This window comes from Dicentrarchus labrax, unplaced genomic scaffold (assembly GCF_905237075.1).
Source record: "Dicentrarchus labrax unplaced genomic scaffold, dlabrax2021, whole genome shotgun sequence".
NCBI classification, from domain to species: Eukaryota; Metazoa; Chordata; class Actinopteri; family Moronidae; genus Dicentrarchus; species Dicentrarchus labrax.
Window position 1 is genome coordinate 22711201 of NW_026136708.1, and position 22041 is coordinate 22733241.

At 37.7% G+C, this 22041-nt stretch overlaps 1 protein-coding gene and 1 long non-coding RNA gene across 3 annotated transcripts; one reads left to right on the plus strand and one right to left on the minus strand.

Moving 5' to 3' along the window:
* Positions 1-849: 849 nt before the first annotated feature.
* Positions 850-21016, plus strand: trim54 (tripartite motif containing 54). 2 transcript variants are annotated; one of them, XM_051409628.1, is made up of 9 exons: positions 850-1278; positions 2576-2754; positions 6316-6496; positions 9465-9560; positions 9726-9959; positions 12330-12352; positions 15067-15191; positions 16141-16228; positions 17743-21016. In XM_051409628.1, the coding sequence occupies exons 1-8, from the start codon at positions 1087-1089 to the stop codon at positions 16215-16217; spliced, it is 1107 nt and encodes a 368-aa protein (XP_051265588.1). In that variant the 5' UTR covers positions 850-1086; the 3' UTR covers positions 16218-16228; positions 17743-21016. The 2 variants fall into 2 exon arrangements, with proteins under 2 accessions (XP_051265588.1, XP_051265587.1); XM_051409627.1 differs by having other exon boundaries at positions 18072-21016.
* Positions 9860-17706, minus strand: LOC127368635 (uncharacterized). Its single transcript, XR_007885859.1, has 4 exons — positions 17625-17706; positions 16625-16692; positions 10707-10921; positions 9860-9945 (listed from the first exon to the last, which is right to left on the minus strand). It is a non-coding gene; the product is annotated as an uncharacterized LOC127368635 (long non-coding RNA).
* Positions 21017-22041: the final 1025 nt, after the last annotated feature.

Consider the following 22041-nt stretch of genomic DNA (forward strand, 5'->3'; position numbering starts at 1 on the left):
TTAAAACTCGCTCAAGTGGGCGACCCGGTGGCTTTTAAGAGGTTTTATACATCGAGATCATTTCTATAAAATCCAGACCAGGCCTCTATTGGAGACCTGCGTTTATTTGTCAAAACGTGTAGCCACCGCAGGCTTTTAAAAGAGACCTGTGTCTATTAGGGACCCTGCTTTTATTGGAAGTTTTGCGGTATATATAACTCTATAGGTTCAAGTTACATGAGTCAAAATGTTGGCTACATGAATGCTAACGAGAGCGATTGTTTGTTGACGAGAGCTAGGCTACTACAGCTAGCTAAATGCAACGCTTTGAGAACAATATGTCTGTATATGTTTAGGAAACTTAACCAACATCAACAGAGATAAGCAAATATTAGACTTACATTGACTTTTCACAAAGGCTAAAGGAGATGCTAACAAGACTACCTAAGCTAGCTAGCTAAACAATGCAAAACCAGTGAGTTGTATCAGTGTTTCCACTCCACTAAAATCTGTGTGTGCTGGATACTGTGGGGACAAACAGAAGTCTAAGTTGAGAAATGGAGCCCGCTGTTTATGCCGAAGTGCTAATGACCTCAAACATGGCGGCCAAAGGTCGCTTTATGCCACCCGGATCCCCTCTTAAGTATCAGGCTTCATGAAAACATTATCATTTGAACCCCGGCACTGACCACTGTCATGATCCTCTGCCACGCCTGGACTTTTCAGGGGTCCGGCTGTGGAACGCGGTTTACACAGTAACCAAAGCCAGAACAAACTGAAGAGCTAAAAATATCAACAGTCAACAGTCTGGCTGCTGTGGGATTGGGACAGGGGGCATGGGAGGGTCTTTACATGGGGGTTAGACAGGCTGGCAGAGGGGTAAAGGGATGGACAGCTGGGGAAAGAGACTTTAGAACAGAAGACCGAGAGAAAATACGACTTAAAAACATATCTAACTATCTTTTGAGGGTTGAACAAGTCAAGAGTGATCTACACAGACCTGTATGGATATTGAATTCAAGAAGAAAGAGCTAGAACTTTGTGTTTCTCTGCTTGTTATCCCTCCTCCTGCCTTCTCTGACCTTTAACTCACCGCCCCTGGAGGTGATGAGCTTTGCGCTCGGCTTCAAGCCTCCGTCGGCGGGCAGTTCTGGGCCCGGTGCTGGCAGAGGAGCCACCATGGAGAACCTGGAGAAGCAGCTGATCTGCCCGGTCTGTCTGGAGATGTTCTCCAAACCCGTGGTCATCCTGCCCTGCCAGCACAACCTCTGCCGCAAGTGTGCCAACGACATCTTCCAGGTCAGATTGGGTGTGTTTATTTTCATGCCAGCAATTTTCAATTTCAAGCACCATTATTTCAAACTGAGGTAATAGTTCAATTAATAGTTCAAAATATGGTAATCAAAGCCAAATCCAACAGGAATCTACTTTCACAGCAGAATAAATGGATCAAAATGTCACATAATCCATACCCATCCTCTCCAGCTATGTCCTCAGTGTATTCCAAACTGATATTTCTGTTAAAATATGGCTAAAAACACATAACAATTGTAATTAACCATATTTGTTTTCTGTAATTGTATGTTGTTCTTGTAAGACATGAACATGTGTGGGCTGTGAAGACAAATGTCCCTCCCGGGACGATAAAGACTATATATTTAGCATCAGTTTGTCACTAAGGTGATTAGACTTTAACGTTTGTTCGCAGTGAGCAAATACAGCTGCATGTTGAATATACGTATTTATTGGTTTTCAGCATCAACAACATTCGCACTCACCAAAGAGAAGGAACCACATGTCACAAAATGTCGCCTTACGCTGGGATTAGTATCAGCTATCAGCAGCTATGAACATGACGAAACCGAAGGGTAATGATGTTGTTGGGGCTGTCACGTGAAACAGTGGCGTCACGCACGTTAATCCAGGTCCAACGTGGTCGGCCATGTTTCCTGGTAAATCACAGAAAGATTAGATTAGTTAGAAGTTCGATTTATTTTACAACATTGTATGATGAGATTCAGTTGCCTTCATTCTACTAAAAAACAAAAGTTATATACAAACATTGGGGTGAATAAATAATAAGTTATAGAAATAAAAGTATTTCTGTTGAGGGAGGAAGTTGCTCTGAGGTCTGGTGGTACGACCGCGGATACTTCTGTATCTCTTGGCAGTCGGCAGCAGGGTGAACAGGCTGTGGCTTGTATGCGTGCTGTGTTTTATCTTTATGACTCTGTGAAAGGGATGCACTCATATCACTTGTTTAAGATCAAATACAAGTATTTACGTTTTGTTACTTGCTGATAACAAGTACCTAGATGAGTACTTAATACATTTACAGTTATATCAATGACTTTGAAAACATGTTTTATTTTCATGAGATGTTTCTAACTTTCTTGTTTAAGTGAAAGTTGCTTAAAGTATCTCCAACCAGTGGACATTGTCTCAACTAATGAGATGTTACATCACAATGTTCAACCATTAAATAGTGCTCCAGTTCTGATCATCAGCTCTGACAAATCTCCACTGAATATCTTTGGGAATAGTAAAGAAGATGGTGGATATTTATACTGTTTCACTCCCTCCTCTCTTTATCCAGTCAGCGAACCCTCTGTGGCAGTCCCGCGGCTCCTCCAGCATGGCTGTCAGTGGCAGCCGGTTTCGCTGCCCGTCGTGCCGCCATGAGGTGGTGCTGGACCGCCATGGAGTCTACGGTCTGCAGAGGAACCTGCTGGTGGAGAACATCATAGACCTCTACAGACAGCAGGAGTCCTCCAGGTGAGTGAGTGTACAGGAGGGACCCCATATTCAGAATTTATAAGCACTATATAAACTTTAATAAACATTTTATAACATACTAAAATGTAGTTGTAAGCAGATTTATATATCTGCTTATGTTTGTATATATAACTACATACTTTTACTCATTGAGGGCTTTACAATGATGTCAAGTAACATTTTAAAATGACGGAAAATATACAAGATATTCAAATAAAAAGTTTAAGAAAACAATTAATTAATTAAAACACTAATAGAAAATACAAGATAAAAGAAAACAAGTCATTAAAACATCTATAAAAGCAGTTCATACAAGATATAACAAGTGCAAATAGAGGTTCAGTAATTTTCAATCATGGATTTAAATTCATCAAGGGGAACAAGAGCATTTATCCTTAAAGTGCTTTGTAAAAAGTATTAAGAAATAAAAACTAAAAGCAGATTTTATAGGCAAGCATGGAAGAGATGTATTGCCTTTCTAATAAGAGCTTTATATATCAAATAAATAATTCAATTAATTTTTAAAATACTTTTGAAGTTCAACCATAGAATTATGGATTTTTTCTTCTTCCAAGTTGTCAGTATTTGTGTCACATGTACCAACAAGTTTATCAAGAAGAAGTCTTTATATAGAATCTGAAGTACCATTGTTGTAATATGAGCGAACACCAGTAGAGAGCAGTGTTGTATTCCTTTACTGTCCACAGGTTTCTGACTGCAGTGGAGAAACAGACATTAACGCTGTGATTCACAATAATTCATACTGACAAACTGATACTTGAGTGCAACACCCTGGGGGTTATTTTCTCCTCAGTTTTCCCTCATTTTTATTCACTATATATTTATTTATTGTTCAACATCGCTGTGAAGTATTTCCAGCTTTGAAACACGTGCACACTTTCTGTTTTCACCCTCAGGTGATGAATACCATTTCTTGTATTTGCATTTTGATGCAGTGGTTGTCGACTGCAAGTTATAAACATAATGTGTGTGCATGGAAAACATACTAGAAAGGAGAAGAACGTCCAAGAAAAACAACAAAAAAACGTATAGAATTAATTAGTTTATACATCATTTTAAAAGTGTATTTATACAGTGCATGGCAAGCTCAATGTGCTTTAGACACAGCAAATATGAACAAGATAAAATAAAATGTACATATATTATAGAGTTATTCATCCCCTGCCCACCAACCAACATAAACATACCCAGAGAGTGGGAGACAGGTAGACAGACAGAGAGATGGAGGCACTAGCTGGCCATACAGAGTCTAAGAGAACAGAAAGGTCTTAAGCTCGCTTTTAAACGACACCACAGTCGTGCTCCATCTGATCTTTGTTGCAGAGAGTGGGCCCTTAATGACTGAATGCACCTTCACCAGATTAACTTCTGATCCTGGGTACGGTTATGAGACCGTGTGACCAGTGTCTGAGGCGCTAGACCATAAAATGATTTGTAAACAGTGAGCAATGCTTTGAACTCAATTCTGTATTTGATCAGAAGCCAGTGAAGTGAGTAATATGGTGAGTTTTTATCAGGAACACTGGAAAACAGTAGTTCTTCTAGTCCGGTGTGTAACATTTAGGAAGATCTACTGGCAGAAATGGAATATATATGTATATAATTACCCGAATATAGGAATTGTTTTTGTTACTTTAGAATGAGCAGTTTTTATCTACAGACAGTGCGAGTCACCTTCCGCGGAGTCCAGAGCGGACAAACCAAACACTGGCTGCAAATACGCCCGTTCAGTGTTCAGTGCTCAGTAAGTTGCAATCTGGAACTTAACAGCTAGATGCTACTAAATCCTACACACTGGTCCTTTAGAGTTTTGTTAGAGTGCAGGATAAAATAAATAAATGGACAGGGTTTTAGTAACTGGTGGAAGAGACGGAGCTGCAGTGACTGGGGTCCAGTCATCAGTAGAGATGGACACAAATTTAATTTGACATAATTCAACATCTCATCTCAACTCAGAGCTTCTAAATCATAACATCTCTTGGTGGGAGCTGACTTTCTGTGACCTTTTTGGTGTTTTGCTGAGTTGTGACTGCAGGGAGTTGCAGTAGAGTTGCAGTTTTACCTGCTTTGTGAAACTACTTCATAATTAATAACTTTAACAAAGCATCTAAGCCAAACCAATTCACTCTTACAAATCATTATTAGCCTGAATTTTGTTATTTTGGTTTTTATCAGTCAACTAACTAACTAATGCTTTAAAGTAGATTTTGTTGTTTAAAAAGTTCATTGTTCCAACAGAAGCCTCTTCAGTTCTGTTTTATAAGCGCACACACTTACACTAGAACTCTGCAGTGATATTTAAGTTGTACTCAGTGTAGATTTGCCACTTTCACTCAAAAATAGAAGCTCAATGAGTCACTGGTAAAGAAGAGAGATGTTGGCATTCATTAGAGACAGAAGGACAGGACTCCCCTCATTATCTGTGTGGGCTAAAATAGATGTGATTGTTCACAGTGAGGTTCACAAATGTTTTGTAACTTGTAGTGTCTCATCATTTTTTCATGTGTGGGAAAAAAATTCTCATTACTTAATCATCATTTCTGTCAGAGACACCTACGTCAGAGAACAAAGGGACTGTTTATTGCATGAATGTTTGCTTCCGTTACAGGCGTTGCTTTTTAGGATGGAAATGCAAACTTGGTGGGACAGTTTGTGTGAATATTATACATTTGGAGAGGAAAATTGTTGAAAACTACTCAAAAAATGTCAGTTATGTTGTCCTTATTATGTACTTTGGATACATCAGATACACAAATGGGCCGACTGAGCCATCGTGAGTAGTGACACCCTCTCGCTTCCAAGGTGGCAAAGAAACAACTTGTTATCTCAGCCAAACTCTTGGCGTAGTTCTTCCATCATCCACTGACGTCAAAATACGTCAGCAATAACAGAAGTTAACTAAGCTGGTTTAACAATACCGACAGTGTTGCCAAGTCTTGTGGACTACTGTGCCACTAGAACATGGAAATCTGATTCAAACTTTGCCAGGTTTTCCCTTTAAGTCTTCCTTTAAGGCATTTCAAGCACATTATTAGTGCATTAAAATGATTGCTAGTAGCAAAGAAGAATAATAGTTCTGGATTAGGTGGTAAATTAAACAACGGATGAACTTCTGGGTTCTTCCTCACTTGAGTTTGTTTAGGTGCTTTAAGAAATGTGTCTGCACCTAGTAGTTACGACACTTTTAATTTGAAATTGAACTCTCTGGTGATTAAAAATAAACAAAATAAGATGGAAACGTAGCCTTGAAAATGTTCTCACGTTATGTCAATATGATAAGATTAAAAATGCAATATGAACATTGATTTCATAGGTGTTTGTCTAATGATGATGTGGTTACAGAGGTTGGAGGCCCTGAAAACATAATGTTGTCAATCAGCTTCTTTTTATGAATGAGTGGATCCTACATCAACACACTGTTTTCTTCCAAAGTCAAAACAGTTCTTCAGCTCTTTTTATAGGATTGATATGTCACATTCTGTGCACCAATCAGTTTAAAATATATCAGTTCACTGTGTACTACTTAATTTGACCTCCCAGGCTTGTGGACATGAAGCCGGAGCAGCATCAGCAGCAGCTCATGTGTGAAGAACACGAAGAGGAGAAGATCAACATCTACTGCCTCTCTTGCCAGATGCCGACCTGCTCCATGTGCAAAGTGTTCGGGAAACACAAAGACTGCGATGTCGCGCCGCTCAGCAGCGTCTATATGAGGCAGAAGGTAAAGAATCAATTCTGCATTAATTAAAACAAGGTCTAACCGGTTGTTTCCCTGTTTCCACTTCACTTTTTAATGCCACTTCACTTTTTACATCACCCCACTCCACATCACTCCACATCACTCCACATCACTTCACATTACTTCACATTACTGCTCTCTGCCTCACTTCATTTTAGTATTTTTATATGCACTTCCATATATTTTGTACTTTTATCTATTTTGAATTCAAGAGTTTGTTCTTTTATTGGCTTTCTATCCACCTTATATGAGATCAACTCTAATATTTGCATCTTATTTGTTTACATATGTGGTTCTTTTCCTTTACTTAAATCTAATCTGCTTTATATGAGGTTTTTATCTACATTTCACTGATTTATAAACGATCCTATTTTATTTACTTTGCACTTCCATCTGTTAATGTATGGGCTCAGTGCTGCTTGATTATCATCATATTCCTATTTTTTTGTATGTTATACAGGAGACCTTACATGGATTGCTTAAGCTTTAAAAGTGCTTCATAAATAAAATCATTATTATAATTATTATTTCTACTACACTTAACTTCACTCCACTTTCAGGCAAAGTAACAAAGTAGTAACCAAAAGATTCCTCCAGAGACGAACAGTAGTTGGTGCAGTGTGCTGGAAGTGAGCTGGCAGGTTGTTGGAGAAGCAGAGCTCCCAACTGAAGCTTGTTTAAAGGTCAAAGGACCATCAAGAGTGTATACAATAGTCTAAACTCTAAAAGTGTGTGTGGGTGGGCAACTTTTTATAAGAGACGATGGCCTTTGTCTCCCTTCTTTCTGTTTCTATTTTTAAATCCTTCTCTCTTTCCTTTTCTGTTTGGATTCCCAGTGTCTCTTTCCAATCTTCAGCAAAACACCAGCACAAACCAATATGCACACTGACCTACCACTCAGTGAAAATAACTACTGTAGGTAAACCACTGGGATCAGGACACACCTGCACACACATCCTCATTGGTGGAACAAGTAGAAAAAATAGAAATATCACAATTTACAAATACTCAGTACTCACTATGAAACTAAACTGGGCTTTGTCTTTGTCACATTATTATATATTTCACTTATAGATTATTGATGCAGTAACATGTAAGATGTTTCTTTATATTGAGGCTGGATGCAGTAGAGTTACTCATGCATTGTATTTTATAATACAATATCATTTAAAATCTGCAATGTAATTAGTATTATTATAGTATAATACTTGAGTAAATGTACTCTCCACCACTGCACCTGGTTATCGAGTCATCCAAAGACGTTTCTGTTTTATTGCAGAATCAAACACACACATCAAATATATAACTTTTGTATTAACTCATTTGTTCACACGTGTGGACACGCAAAGTCACACAAAGACAAAGTGCAGCAGTGTTGTCATGCAGATGGCAGCAGCAGCGTCCGGCATGTTATTGAGCAGTTGGCTTTGTTGACATTTCAGTGCCGGCCTCTCCATCTCTCACTCCGTCTCTGATTCACTCATCTGAAATTTAGATGAGGTTGAGGAAAGTTGTTGATCCTCCATCCTTATGCAAAGGTTAATCCGAAAAACAAAAAAAGTCGCTGATTTCATTCGGGGCCGATGGAGGTGAGAACGTTTGATGCACTAATGACACTTTAAAATCGCACCAGGACTGTGCAGAAGCTGGAACAAACTATCAAAATGTACATGATGTCATATGATAGTCTAAACAGATGCATGCTGGTGACTCATGTTGTTGTGCTTTAGGTGGTGACAGGCTTACTAACTAGAAAGTACTCAGAGTGCATTCCTCCGCCAACACTGCACAGTTCTCTCTAAATGTGTCTTTTTAATTACAGAAAATGTTTAGAAATCTGGTTCTGCATAGAAAAACACACACAGACAAGAATGCTGATTGGTTTTCAGTTTAATTCAGTTTTATTTATTTAATGCCAATTCATAACAAAAAGTTAGAAAATAGAGACCGTACTCATTTTAAAGTTATTTACAGAGACCCAACAGTTCCCACCATGAGAAAGCACTCGGCGACGGCGGCAAAGAAAAACTTAAGAAGTTGAAAACGGTCTTGATTTGTGGATAAAAACAAAACTTTTACAGTAACATTAGGAGTTATTCAGACACATCATCACTAACTTATGGCTATTTTAAATTCATCATGTTGCTGTAGCGCCATCTATAGGTGAGCTGATACGTGTCCCGCACTGTAAATATGAGTCAAGAGTTATTGATAAAGATTGTCTAACAATAATCAATGTATAATGTAATGTTGATGGGAGGGTTGTGGTTCAGGTTATAGAGCGGGTCGTCTACTGATCACAGGGTTTACAGTTTGATCCCCACCTCCTCACGTCGAAGTGTGGCAAGACACTGAACCGTGTTTCTCCCCATCCACTGGGGATGCACAAGCCCCGGAGGATTGCGTCATAAAGGGCATCTGACATGAAAAGCTTATGTCAAATCAAATATGTGGATCATGAGATGTCATTGGTGGGTTAGACAGGGCCCAATTTGCCAACAAGATGTAGACAGAAGACCCGCAGTGGCAACCCCTATAGGGATCACCTGCCTCAGGGTAATTTAAGTTTTTATCTGCTGTTTTCTGTTGGACAGTTGTGAATCTAACAGTAGAGTCGAAAGGCTGATGTGAATCCAGAGAGAGTGGATGGTGGTTGTTCTATCTTTACATGTTGGCATCCAAAAGAGTCCAAAAAATCAGGGTTACACCTGAATTAACTTGGTGGAAGTGAGGAAAAAAACCTGTTTTTAAACTCAAATTGGTGGAAAATCTCTTTTGACCAAGAGGAACAATCAGCTTAGACACAAATGTGAGGACATGACGCCTCGCTGGGCCATTTATTGATACGGTGAAAACAATATTAACCCACTGATTTCCTTACGTTTCAGTTATTCTCAGAGGAATGCTGGTTGGATTGAATTGAAGTGAGTGATTTTGTGAATGTTTGCAGACAGAGCTGAGTGACGGCATCGCGATCCTGGTCGCCAGTAACGACCACATCCAGGAAGTCATCTGTCAGATGGAAGCAATCTGCCACACTATAGAGGTTAGACACACACACACACACACACACACACACACACACACACACACACACACACTGCACAAGTTGGGATATGATGTCTAAATCAGGCAGCAGGTGTTCTTTGTATTGTAGTGTTTCACTACTTTTCGTCCTATAAATACTGAGTAATCTTCTTTGTCGCCTCAGGATAACGGGCAGCGGCAGAGGGAACTGCTGGCCACCCATTTTGGCGGTCTGGTGGCCATCTTGGAGGAGCGGAAGCAGGAGCTGGTGGGGCTCATCACCAAACAACAGGACGACAAACTCAAACACATTCGCTCTCTCATGCGTCGGCACGGTGACGACCTGGAGGCCGCAGTAACGCTGGTGGAGTCGGCCATCCAGTCCATGGAAGAGCCACACATGCCTTTGTTTATACAGGTGGGTAACACGTCACATCAGCTGGTTAATATTTGTTAGTATTTTAAAAGGTTTATTCCAACAGTTTTTAGACTCTGAATCTTTAAATGTGAAAAATTCACCAAAAAATTTAAATTCTGTGTTTTCCCCACATATATTTTTGGGGCAGAAAGGTGTTATGAAACAGCATTAAGTACATTTACAGAAACTCTGGGACAAACTTTTGTCTTAAATTATAAAACTCACAGCAAATTTAATAGCTGAATTAATAAAGTTACATTTAAACATTTTAAAAATGATTAAAGTGATGATCTGGAGGAGAAAGTGATTTTTTTTCAAAATAATGAAAACCATAATTTGTTAACATAACACAAAGCCCAGTATGATAATGAGAAAAATGTTAAGGGATAGCAGAAGCATACATCAAGGCTACAAAATTTGTATTTTATGATCATTTCCCAAACTCCTGAAGAGGTTAAAATTATTCTTTAATTCCCAAAATTAGATAAAGAAACAATTTATTGGAGGACAGTCAGAGAAAATACACATTATTTTGTGAAGCAGAAATTTGTTTTTTTCCTCTTTTAAAGGGTCCAAACTCTCAATTTTGAAAGCTTTTTAAATTTTAGACTTTCTAATGTTAATTAACTGTATGATCAATAACATCTAATCCTCTTATATGCTTAACATTTCATTCATGCTGAACATACAGTTGACACGAAATAAACCTCAGCAGTAGTGTTTTTTTCTTTATTTAAACAAACTCACCTCACACTTCACTCCTCCTCCACTCCATTTAAAGTTTCCTGCCACCACCCATCGATATTTTTCCCAGAATGGTCCGTGTTCAGTAGTCCCCAGGCCATATCTGCTTATGATCAAGGGGCTTATGTGCACAGCTGCAGGGCGAGGAAGGGAACGGGAGCATCCATGTCAGGCGCAGCGTCCCCCCTGAGGACTGCTGGGTCTCTGGTCCTGCATACCTTAAGACACAGACACTATCGTCACAGACACCACAAACACATGATTAATTCATACAGCTGCAGGGATAATGAAGAGCAGGTCAGTCTCTCCAGTACACTCTATCGATCAACCAATTGATCACATGCACATACATGTTTTAATGGAGGAAACACATGCACACGTACATTATATCCACTGACCTCTAAATCTTTACAACTGGAGACTCATTTTAAATTAAAGAGTTAAACTTAAAGACCGGGAGTTACGTAGAGAATTGTATTGTCCTGTGGACTAAATGCTGTTCCTGGAATTGATTAACTTTTGAACTTGAACTTTGAAGAGTCAGAATTTGCTCAAAATGATGTAAAAAGCATCTCTGAACTTTCAAACTGTATCTGCCTACATTATTTGTCCTGCCTAACAACAGGAAATTCATAAAGTTGGGAATTATAAGGCACGACATTTTAATTGTGCCTTTGAGTCAAACTTAATTTATTTCTAGGCTCATGGTATTGTCAATAAAGGTTTCAGTCAGGTTAGTCACATATTGGTTTTCGTGCTCATGTTATCAGTCAAATAATCAATCAACAGAAAATTAACTGACAACGGTTATGATAATTGATTTGTCATTTAAGTCATTTATCAAGCAATCATCCACAATGTCCAAGCATCTCATGTTAGGATTTGCTGTTTTTCTCTATTTTATATCACATGAAATTAATATATTTTGGATTTTGGACTGCTTGTGATCAAAATAAGCATTTTAAAGGTGTAGCAATGGGCTCTGAAGGTTTCCTGACATGGATTAATAGAAAATAATCATCAGTTGCATAATTTGTATTTTCAGGACACGAGTTACTCAGAAATGGTAATACGAATGTCCTCGGATACATTTGTTACAAACAAACCTTTTGACGTCATTTAAGGGGTTTGAGTGAAACGTGACAAAAGTTATAAAGTTGAGGGCAGACAGTTAGACGATCCAACCTCGGTCCCAGTCGTCCCTGAAGAGACAACAAGTTGTTACTTAAATTCAGCATCCTCACTGCTCTCTGCGTCACTCTTGTCTCCTGTGAGGAGAGTGTGTGTGTGTGTGTGTGTGTGTGTGTGTGTGTGTGTGTGTGTGTGTGTGCCAGTGTGTGTGTGTGAGAGAGAAAGTATGAGCCTCAGGTGTCGCTGTTTTATGTTCAGCCACATTCTCTGCCAAAGCAGGTGTTAAAGGAGATAGAGTCAGTGGAGGCAGGTAGTAAACACCATGAGGCCAATCTGGCAGCCGGCCGTATTTTTCTTAAAATCATGTTTTTATTTGACGCGCTGACGTTGTCTGACAAACACTTCTGACAGATGTCGTTGGCACAGACAACTGAAGCACAATGTGATTAACTTTGTCCCTCTCCTCCTTTCTGTCTATCTTCTTCACTCTCACAGAGCGCCAACGTCATACTGGAAAAGTAAGTCGAGTGTTTGTAGTGAAACTCATCAACTGCATGTAGTGACTGAGTTTAATAATTACTGAGTCTATTTACTTACTACCTTATACTTCTATTTCACCACATGTCAGAGAGAAATATTGTGCGTTTTAACATCTGTAGTTAAAACACATTTCTTTGCACATTAAAAAAACCTATCGTTTCATTTCAAGTATTAAACAATCGTTAGTTTATATGACTGATTGTGATGAAACAACCAGAATATGTTGAAAATCAATCACTTTTCAGTCAGTATATTCAAATTCAAGCATATAGCTGACATTAAAAACATAACGGACAAACAGACTTTGTATGAACCCTGGTTTTTATAGGGTAAAACTACCTAATAAGAGCATATAAAGTAGTTAAAATTAGCTCCAAATCAACCAACCATTAAAATAAAGCTTAAATATTAAGGCACCAGTTATCTTATGTTAATATTAGGAGCCATATGTTATTAAGAGTACAACACATTACAAAAGTAATCCACTGATTTAATACTGAATTTTAATAAAGTAAAATTACAAAATACAGATTTTTTATTTTAAAGTTGTAAGAACCAAAGCAGACCCTACATTTCCCATAATGCAATATAATAGCATCCTTTGTTAGTCTTTTATGTCTTTCAGACGTTGAGTTTATAATACAGACTTTCTGTTTTTAACCAGTTAAAAAGTTAAATTTTTACGGGTTTAAATGATGATATTTTCTCATTACTTCTTCAGGGGAAACATCATAAAACTGATTTTACAGGCTTAGTTGGACTCCTGAAGTCTAGTAAACTGATTAAAAAGTGAGTAAAATCTATGGAGCTCCCCATTAAGTAAATCATATGAATACTTCTTCTGCCACCGCAGAGGTCATGTAGTACATTGTGTTTCCCATCAGTCCTCATTTGTCCATCAATTAATTGGCTGAAAGTCATTATAATAATATTATGCTGCAAATAAACTAACAGTTATTTAAATATTCATGGAAGTTTTCCAACCATAAGGGTTTTGACAGATTTAACTGTTACTGCATCACATATATATATATAACAAAGCAAATTAGGGCAAATGTTTTAATTAAACTTTTTTTTTTTATAAAGGACTGAAAACTGTACGCTAAGGGGGATATTTATATTTAGGTCTAAATGCCATTGTCTATTTAAAAAGGTAAACTAAATCTGTTTTGTATTCCAAACAAGTTTAATGTATTAATCAGCTATTTTATTTTAACAGAAATCTTAAATCCTGGCAAAAAAAAAAAAAATACTCAAATGTGTCCAGATCTTAAGAATAAACTCATAAACAAGAGGAAAAGAAAGTCCCCAAAATCCATATGGAGCACTAATCATTAGACTTCTGTTTATGTTGAGGATACCATTAGCATGAGTGTAGCATACAGTGAGACACTTTGTGCTAACAGTCCTCAGCTCTGTGTCAGACATTTAGTCATTTCGTATACATTATGTAGCAGATGATCAGCCTGTTGCCAAGAGATCGAAAAACCAAACAAATCTGCTCTGAATGCTGTCGTCACCGACCGGCCACATGGGGATGAGACGGAGTTCACTGAGTGTGTGTGTGTGTGTGTGTGTGTGTGTGTTTGGTTTGCTGATGGATGGAGCCAATATTGGCCGTGTATTTAGAATCAACATCAATAACCTTTGAAATGGAAGTTTGCCTGATTAAATATTGATTGTTGAATGTATCAATACTACACAGGTTGCAGATTAGAAGCCTAAAAATGAGTGAAAGTATGAGTATGTGTTATATTGTGTAAAAGGCTTTAAACAAAGTGACAAAGTCATAATGTCGGACCGTGTGAGTGTCGGATTTTTCCAACATTATACAGGAAAAAATGTGTTTCACCTAGACATATAAATTAAATTGATCTGTGACGTTACAGCCACAGTTTTCTTTTACTGTATATCTGAATTTGTTAAAGGTTAGTTTTTATTTGCTTATTTAAAGGTCCATTGTGTAGATTTAATGGCACACTCGACTACGATCCACAATATTATTTTCTTACCTTTTTTAAAAAAAAAACAAAATACGATTGAAGACAAATTATGACAATAAAAAATATTCCTTTATACATTTCATCTCTTAGATTTTCTTTATCAAATTAGGAAAATCGTCGTACAAAGTCAAAAGTTCAGAAAGAGTATCGCAATTCATTTTTCATTTCTTTCATATAACTTGAATCGTCACATATTTGTATCACGATTTACTTGTCTTGCGATATATATCGTTACATTCCAAGTGGTGTCTGATTGCAGCACCCTCGCCTCATCCTCCTGTTTTAATCATGTAGAGAAACTACGGTGGCTGCAAATGACCCTATTTATAGTCAGTGTTTAGTTTGTCCATTCTGAGCTGCTGTAGAAACATGGCGGGTCAACATGACGGACTCAGTAGAAGAGGACTCGCACCCTCTGTAGATAAAAACGTCTCATTCTAAGGTACCGAAAAACACAACGATTCTTATTTTCAGGCGATTATTCACTAATGAAAACAATCCTATGAATATTATAATTCCTCCTAAATGTTGCACACTGGACCTTTGACATCAAAGTTTATGGAGAAGTTAAATTTCTAATGACTATCACAACAGAGTCAAACTGTTACACTGTGAGGAGTTTTTAACTTAAATGCCTGAGTCTTATTTTGAAAACCTGTGTGTGTGTGTGTGTGTGTGTGTGCTGACAGAATGGCAGAGACAGCCAGGGCCTCTAACGCGGAGCTTCCAGAGCTCGGTTATGAGAGCATGAGCCACTTTGTCATCGACACCGACGACCTCGCCGTCATGCTGATGAACATCGACTTCTGCTCCGGTATGCGCAGTGGTACAGTTCAAAAGTAAAGTGTTATCATGTTGGTTAGAGATTAACAGATAATATAAGGGTGGGGGGACGTGTGCATGTTAAACTGAAATATCCTAATCAATAAGATAATGACAGACATTTTTTGACTACTTTATTAATTGATTAGTTAAGAAGGTGTATAGACTGGTTGATTATGGGGTTGATTATTATTTGCAGCCCTATTTTCCTCTTTTTGGTGTTAACACGTACATGTACTCATTCATACTGTTTATATTTAGTCTTTTCCCCCCACTTTAATTCTGTCATACGTCTTCTTTTGATTTTATGATTTCTTCTGTGTGGTATATGCATTGAAAAAACAATTAGGTTTGATAGAAAATGAAACAATTTAAATAAAGGTGAGGTAAAAAGTCAGATGTAATAGATGACTCTGTTAAAAGTAAAAACATGTTTAAAACCACACAATATATAAATAAATAAAATAACAAATTTCACGCAAATGACCCACCAGACTCCGTTGACAAAATCAGTCATTGTACCTCACAGATTATCATAAAACACACTTTAAATGGGACAGAAACAAAATTAAACTCAACAAAACTGCCTTTTTTTTTGTCTATTCAACAATCAAACTCTGGTTTGGTCGAAATAAACCTTTAATTCACTGAGATAGGTGAGAGAATAGTAAGGTTATCCTAGTTTCTGCCACTGACAGACTCAAATTATTATTCTAATTGTCTGACAACATTAAGGAAAAAACTCCCTACCGAGATAGACGTTTAGTTTCACCAAAAACACCCGTGAGTCAATGGACAAAAACGGCAATTTTACCTCACGTATCATCAAAACATCGTAACAAACAAATAGTTGCTTGCTGCTGTATAAATGTTCTAAATAACATATATATAACCTTTAAGTTAAAAGCAAGTTTATGTACTCTCTGTGTGTGTGTCTTTAGGTGTGGGGGATGATGGAGACGAAGACCCTGAAGACGCTGGAGAAGAGTCAGAACTTGACTTCTTTTCCAGATATTAAGACCAAAACAGGTAGCTCTTGTTTTCAGTGACTTAAGTTTTAGATTTGGACTTTTTAAAGGTTAAATTTGAGTAAAAATACAAGGTGTTTGTTTCTGTTCTGAAGCTCCCTGTCGACCTTTATTGACGTATTGATTAAGGTTTTGCTTGGCCAAGGCTTTGTGGTGTGTTTGATTTTGGTTTAGAAAGTGTCAGACTCCTCACATTAGTTATTCAGCTTCCAGTGCTCAGTCATCAGCTGGACAGGAAGTAAGGCGCTCGCAGGAGTGTACCTGTAACCCCGTCTCACACATTAGACTACAACTAATGAGGGAAGATTTTATTTGTTAATTTAATCCTGAATTATAGATGGACTGTTTCTGGTGAGAAATCTACAGTTTGACACAAAAAAAAGGTTCACTTACTAACTTTTTCTGGAGATTTCAAGTTCATCTCATGGTCTTCATCAGAGTTTGCATTCACATCGTACAGACCATCTTTGAACAGAGACAGGAGGAGGTTACAACTAATTGAAATAAAACTTTTCCTCATTTTGCAGAAGAAAAATTCACAAACTTGGAAACTTATGTCATAGACATATAAAAATAAATAAATATATATACCTAAATTAAAAGTAAATTATAGTATTTCACTGTAACTACAGTCCTTAATTAGCCTTAATCTAAATATAATATAGAAATAATTGATTTCCTTATCTCTGCAGTGGCCTTGAATCTTGGACAGAATGATTCAAATTAGAAAGGTGACTTGTAATTTCCACCTCTATAAGGCAGCCTGAGACTGTACCACAATACCATATTGATCCAAGGAGTTCAAACAAGGCTTTTAAAAAAATATTATAAGCAATATAAGCAGCCTAACTTTGTTTCCCGCAAACCTCCAACTTGAGGAGAAATCTAATCAGTGGATATAACTAAACAAACACCGATGGACAGAATAATTAAAGCTGCTATAATCGATATTTTGATGTGAGAATGTCAACACAATGTGAAAGAGAACCCGCGCCTCCCCTTGGCTTTACCAAGCTTTATAACCAGTTTCAGCTGATTGTTTAGCCGTCCAGGCCACAACTTTACTGTTTTAGTTCACTCTAACAGCTTTCATAGCGTCGTTTTTAGTGAAAAAGCTCTAAAAAAAACCAGCTGGTTAGCAGCTAAAGAGCCAGATAATTCAGCAAACATGAATAAATGTAACGTGACTTAAACCTTATCAACTTCTACAATAGTTGTTGTTTAACAGTGAAGAAAACAGCTCCCATGAATAATGCCATAAGATTTCCCATGCTGTATATAAACAGTATAAATACATGGTACATTATAGATTCTCTGCTAGTGTCTTATAAGCATGAACTTCATGAAATGCTACATAAGTATTTCAATTAACATCCTGCAGAAGTTTCTATACTCACTGTAGAAAGCTCTGTACTGACGCCTCTCAAACTGAAGTAGTGCAAATGTGTCAGAGCCTGTTCATGGATGTTCTTGTTGCTCTGCTGATTAACTGTAATATTTGGAAAATGTGCACAGTCTGAAGTCAGCGGCGGCGGCGGCGGCAGCTCACTGTGTATCGTACAGAAGGGATGTGTGAAAAATCATCTCTAACAAGACCACTTACGTAAAAAGAGAGCCGCAGAGAGAGTGAAGGATTCCCCTCATCCACTCAGGAAAGAGGACAGCATCAGTGTATTCATGCTGACTCAGACAAAAGGCAACAACAACAAGCGTCCTCCTCCGTGCTGTATTTGTGCGGCGTGGGTACATTAGGCCCGAGCAGCTGGAGAGTCACTGCTGATTGTTTAGACGTGGGATGATGACACCGATCTCATGATATTTGGTCTTTTGTTTCTTTACCCGAGGTCCTTTACTGCAGTCCTGAGGGAAATGTAAAACAGAGACGGAAATAGAGGTTTACCATAATCCTCCGGAAGAAATCCACACAGTGTTCAAGAGTGAATTCAGCCACGACGAACATGGGACAACAAAGACAACATGGGGAGGAAAAAAACTCCCCATAAATGATCAAAATCTTACCTTTATATACATTATCCATCTGTTTCCTCCTGCAGCAGCCCAGATGCAGGAGGACTGACTTAGCCAGATTTTTGCCTCCCACATTGTTGCCTTTTGTTCAGTAAAAAAAAGCCAGTGTATTGTGTGTAGATATATCTCTCTATGTATAGCTCACAGGAAATGTATACAGTGGATTTAGCACTGCATTCTGTGTTGTGGGAGGGAAAGTAAAAAGATTTTGTTCATGTGTGTCGTCTTCTTCAGGATTTACAGCCCTGATATAGCTTCCTGTCACAATACTTTGTAAAGGCTTTTTTTGCATTTAGTCAGTTTCTTAATTCTTTTCAGACGTTAAGTGAATGAAAAAGAAAAAAAAACAGGGCGGGGATTAAAGTCAATAAGATATAAATGGTTTCTTTGAGAGCAGAGAGAGAGAGAGTTTGCAGCTGAAACTGTCCTTGAACTTCTTGTTTTTTAATGCATAAACGCAGGAGAATGACAATACAAGTGAGCAGGATGTACAACTAGAAGAGTGGGCAGATAAGCCTATTACTGTAGGTGTTACTGCAAATGACTTGCCTTCTTTGGGGGGGGTTCTCGAAGACTGCTTGATGGATTGTGTGTTGTTGTGTATGTGAGACAAGGAAGTAATCCTTCCATAATGAACATTTTATGATCAGCCACCTCTGTGGTTAAGGTTTGGGCTACTGGCAGTTCTTGGTTAAACAATGAGGCTTGTGATATTCTGCATTTCTCTTATTGTCAACCAATCGCCTGTGTATTGTTTGTGTATCTAAAGCCTGGTATATCTTATTCCTGTGTGTCATGGAGCTCCATTGTTGTCCAGAAACTATTAAAAACGCACCAATGAGCAACGCTGCTGCAAAATCTCACTTGAGCACCAAATGCGTATTATTAATCCATGGCTGAAAATAGTCCCTAACAAATGCACTATTTATTCCTGTTTGAGTAACAGTAGCTCTAGGGAGGGCAACGCCGGTCCGTCCACTACTCTGGTTCTGACGGAAATATCTCAGCAACTATTGGATGGATTGCCATCTTTGGTTCAGATGTTCACAGTTCTCCAAGATGATGAATCCTGTAACGACTCTGGTGATCGTCGGACTTTTTGGATTTTAATCAAATGTCTCTAAATATTGGCTCGATTGCTCCAGTATCACGTCAAAGTGTTTAATACACACTTCAGTCCATTGTGTCAGTGTGACGTTTTAAACACATTCTGCGGTCAAGTTAGCACAAATAAATACTCAACATCTGGTTACACTCTCAAATAAAGCTTGAGGTCGCCGTTTGGTTAGGTTCAGACAAGAAAAAACAGTTGGTGATGTTTAGAAAAAGATTGTAAGTTACGTTATGGAGATAACTTTAAAAAAAATCCACAAGACTTTCACCGAGGAGGCTGCTGTAAATACATACAGACGTACAGACTTTACTTTCATACACTTTTAAGACCTAGGCGAGACAAAATGTGACACTGGCATGGTAACCCTTAAGGGATCGGCGGGTTTATTAGAAATAAAGTTTGTTTCAGATATTCATCTTCCCCTCTTGATGTATTGTAAAAACTTTGGTGATCACCTTCACTTTTCATCTAGCACCATCATAAGGTAAAGACTTTCTCCAATACTTTTGATGAAATGTCTGTAAAACTAATGACATTTGTGCCTCAGTTATACTTTGTGCTTAGTGCTAATTACCAAATGTAAGCATGCTAAACTAAAATGGTAAACATTATACTTGCTGAACATCAGCATGTGAGTATTATTTAGTTAGTATTTTAGCTCAAAGAATTTATTTTTCATGAGATTTATTGACAATAAAGAAACCAATGTAATTTTTGTAATTTTTATAAGAGCCATGAGGAACCCTGAGGTATGTAAGGAGTCAGGTGGTGGATGTAAGGGCATTGGGTGTGATGGACAGGTTGAGGATATAAAAGTTGTATCAGAGGTGATCTGCTGATTCACAAAGAGAAGTGGATGCTTTTTGTCTTTTTTTCCCTCACCTATATTTGACACCAGTATCAGTCAAGGCTCTCTCCACCGGTTCAGAATGATTCTTCACTCACACAGATAAATGATCATGTTTCTTCTGTCCTAGCCATGGCATTGATTTTAAAAAAAATACTTTTAACTTTTTAGGCTTAGCTCCAAAATGTATTATTGATCTGTTTCTCTCTCGTGGAACCCAGATTGGTTGTTTCTAGGTCAAAATGTAATTTTTGGCTTTTGTGGTAAGGGGCCATTTGACTCTGGAACAAATTCCCAACTATGCAAGGATACGTACTTCTAAATAAATGTTTTAATAAGAAGATACAGTCACAAAATGCTTTTAATTCCTATGTTTCTTTTAATATACCGCTTTTATTTTTCATAGTTATGTTTTTATTTCTTCTGTAGCATCTTTTATTCCTGTAATAACTTTTCTTTTTGTATCTTCCTGAAACTGCAGTTATGATGATAATAACTGTTATGACGCCCGCTGCAGAGGTGTTTGTTTTATTGTACACTTTGATAACTCTGATGTAGTTTGTGGGTTTTGTAAATACACTAGCTCATCATCTGTCAATATGTTGTGGTGATTTGTAAAAATGTCATTAAAGCACAACTATAACAAGTATTTGATAAAAGTTATGAAGAAAAAGTGCATCTATGTCTGATCTGCTGGTAAAGTGTGACACTTGGTAATGTTCCAATAGTCTTTTTTGATTGTGGCCACTGAACAATAAATACACCTTAATCAATTAAAGCACAAATATATGCTAAAACCACTGTTGAGTTTTTATTTGATTAAATATATACATTTTAAATCTAATTCTTCATTATTTAATTATGAAGACATTGTAATGCTTATCGTGAAAGTCTTTTGCCTCCTGGGATTTTGTAAAACTGGGTTTAAAAACGCAGTCTAGAATTAAAAAAAAACGACATGAATGTCTCAATCTAAATTACAGTATTTACCTTCAAGCATGAAAATTAGTAATTCTACAGTTTTTCAGTGTAATTGTTTGTTCAATTGTGTCGTAGTGATTGATTTTGCGTCGTGTTAGTGACGTCATGTTAGAAGTCGTAGCGTTGAGAATCTCTTCGCTCTTGTTTCTGAGTCCTGTAGAGCTAGAAGTACGGTGACACACACACAAGTTTGTCATCGCTTTGATCTACAAAGTGATGTATACACTGAACCAACACACACACACACACACAGAGAGAGAGAGAGAGAGAGAGAGAGAGGGGTGATAAGGCAGAAGAATCACCAACACACCCACAGTTTAGACTGAGTCATAGAAACAAGGACCCAGAGGCCATTTTGACTTCTGTGTTTGTTTCTTCTCCCTCTCTCTCTTTCTCTCTCTCTCTCTCTTATCTGTTTCAGCAACTTGAACAAGACACCATTAACTGTCACTCCCATCATGTCTCAGCCTTCAGACTTAATGCTTTTCTGTTGAAGTGATAAGAGTCAACAGACAGTTGAAAGTGATGATAAATTGTACACTCAGATGTCGTTACAGTTAACGCATTTTATCAATGTTCTACAGCTCAGCGACGCATCTAATTAAGCAGTTTGGTTTGATTTAACTTCTGTATCACATCCACATGAAGTGATTACAGGATAGAAACATCAGCCCATTCCTCTACTGAATATGTGGGTTAAATTTAGTTTCAGGTCTGGAGAATGCAAATCAAAAGATACACATTGCTTCCTTGCATTTGGCAATAGTATCTGAATGTAAATACAGTTTGTCATGTGGGTGGCGTTAAAGAAAAGTCCACGGAGGTCATTAAAATCGAAAAGGTT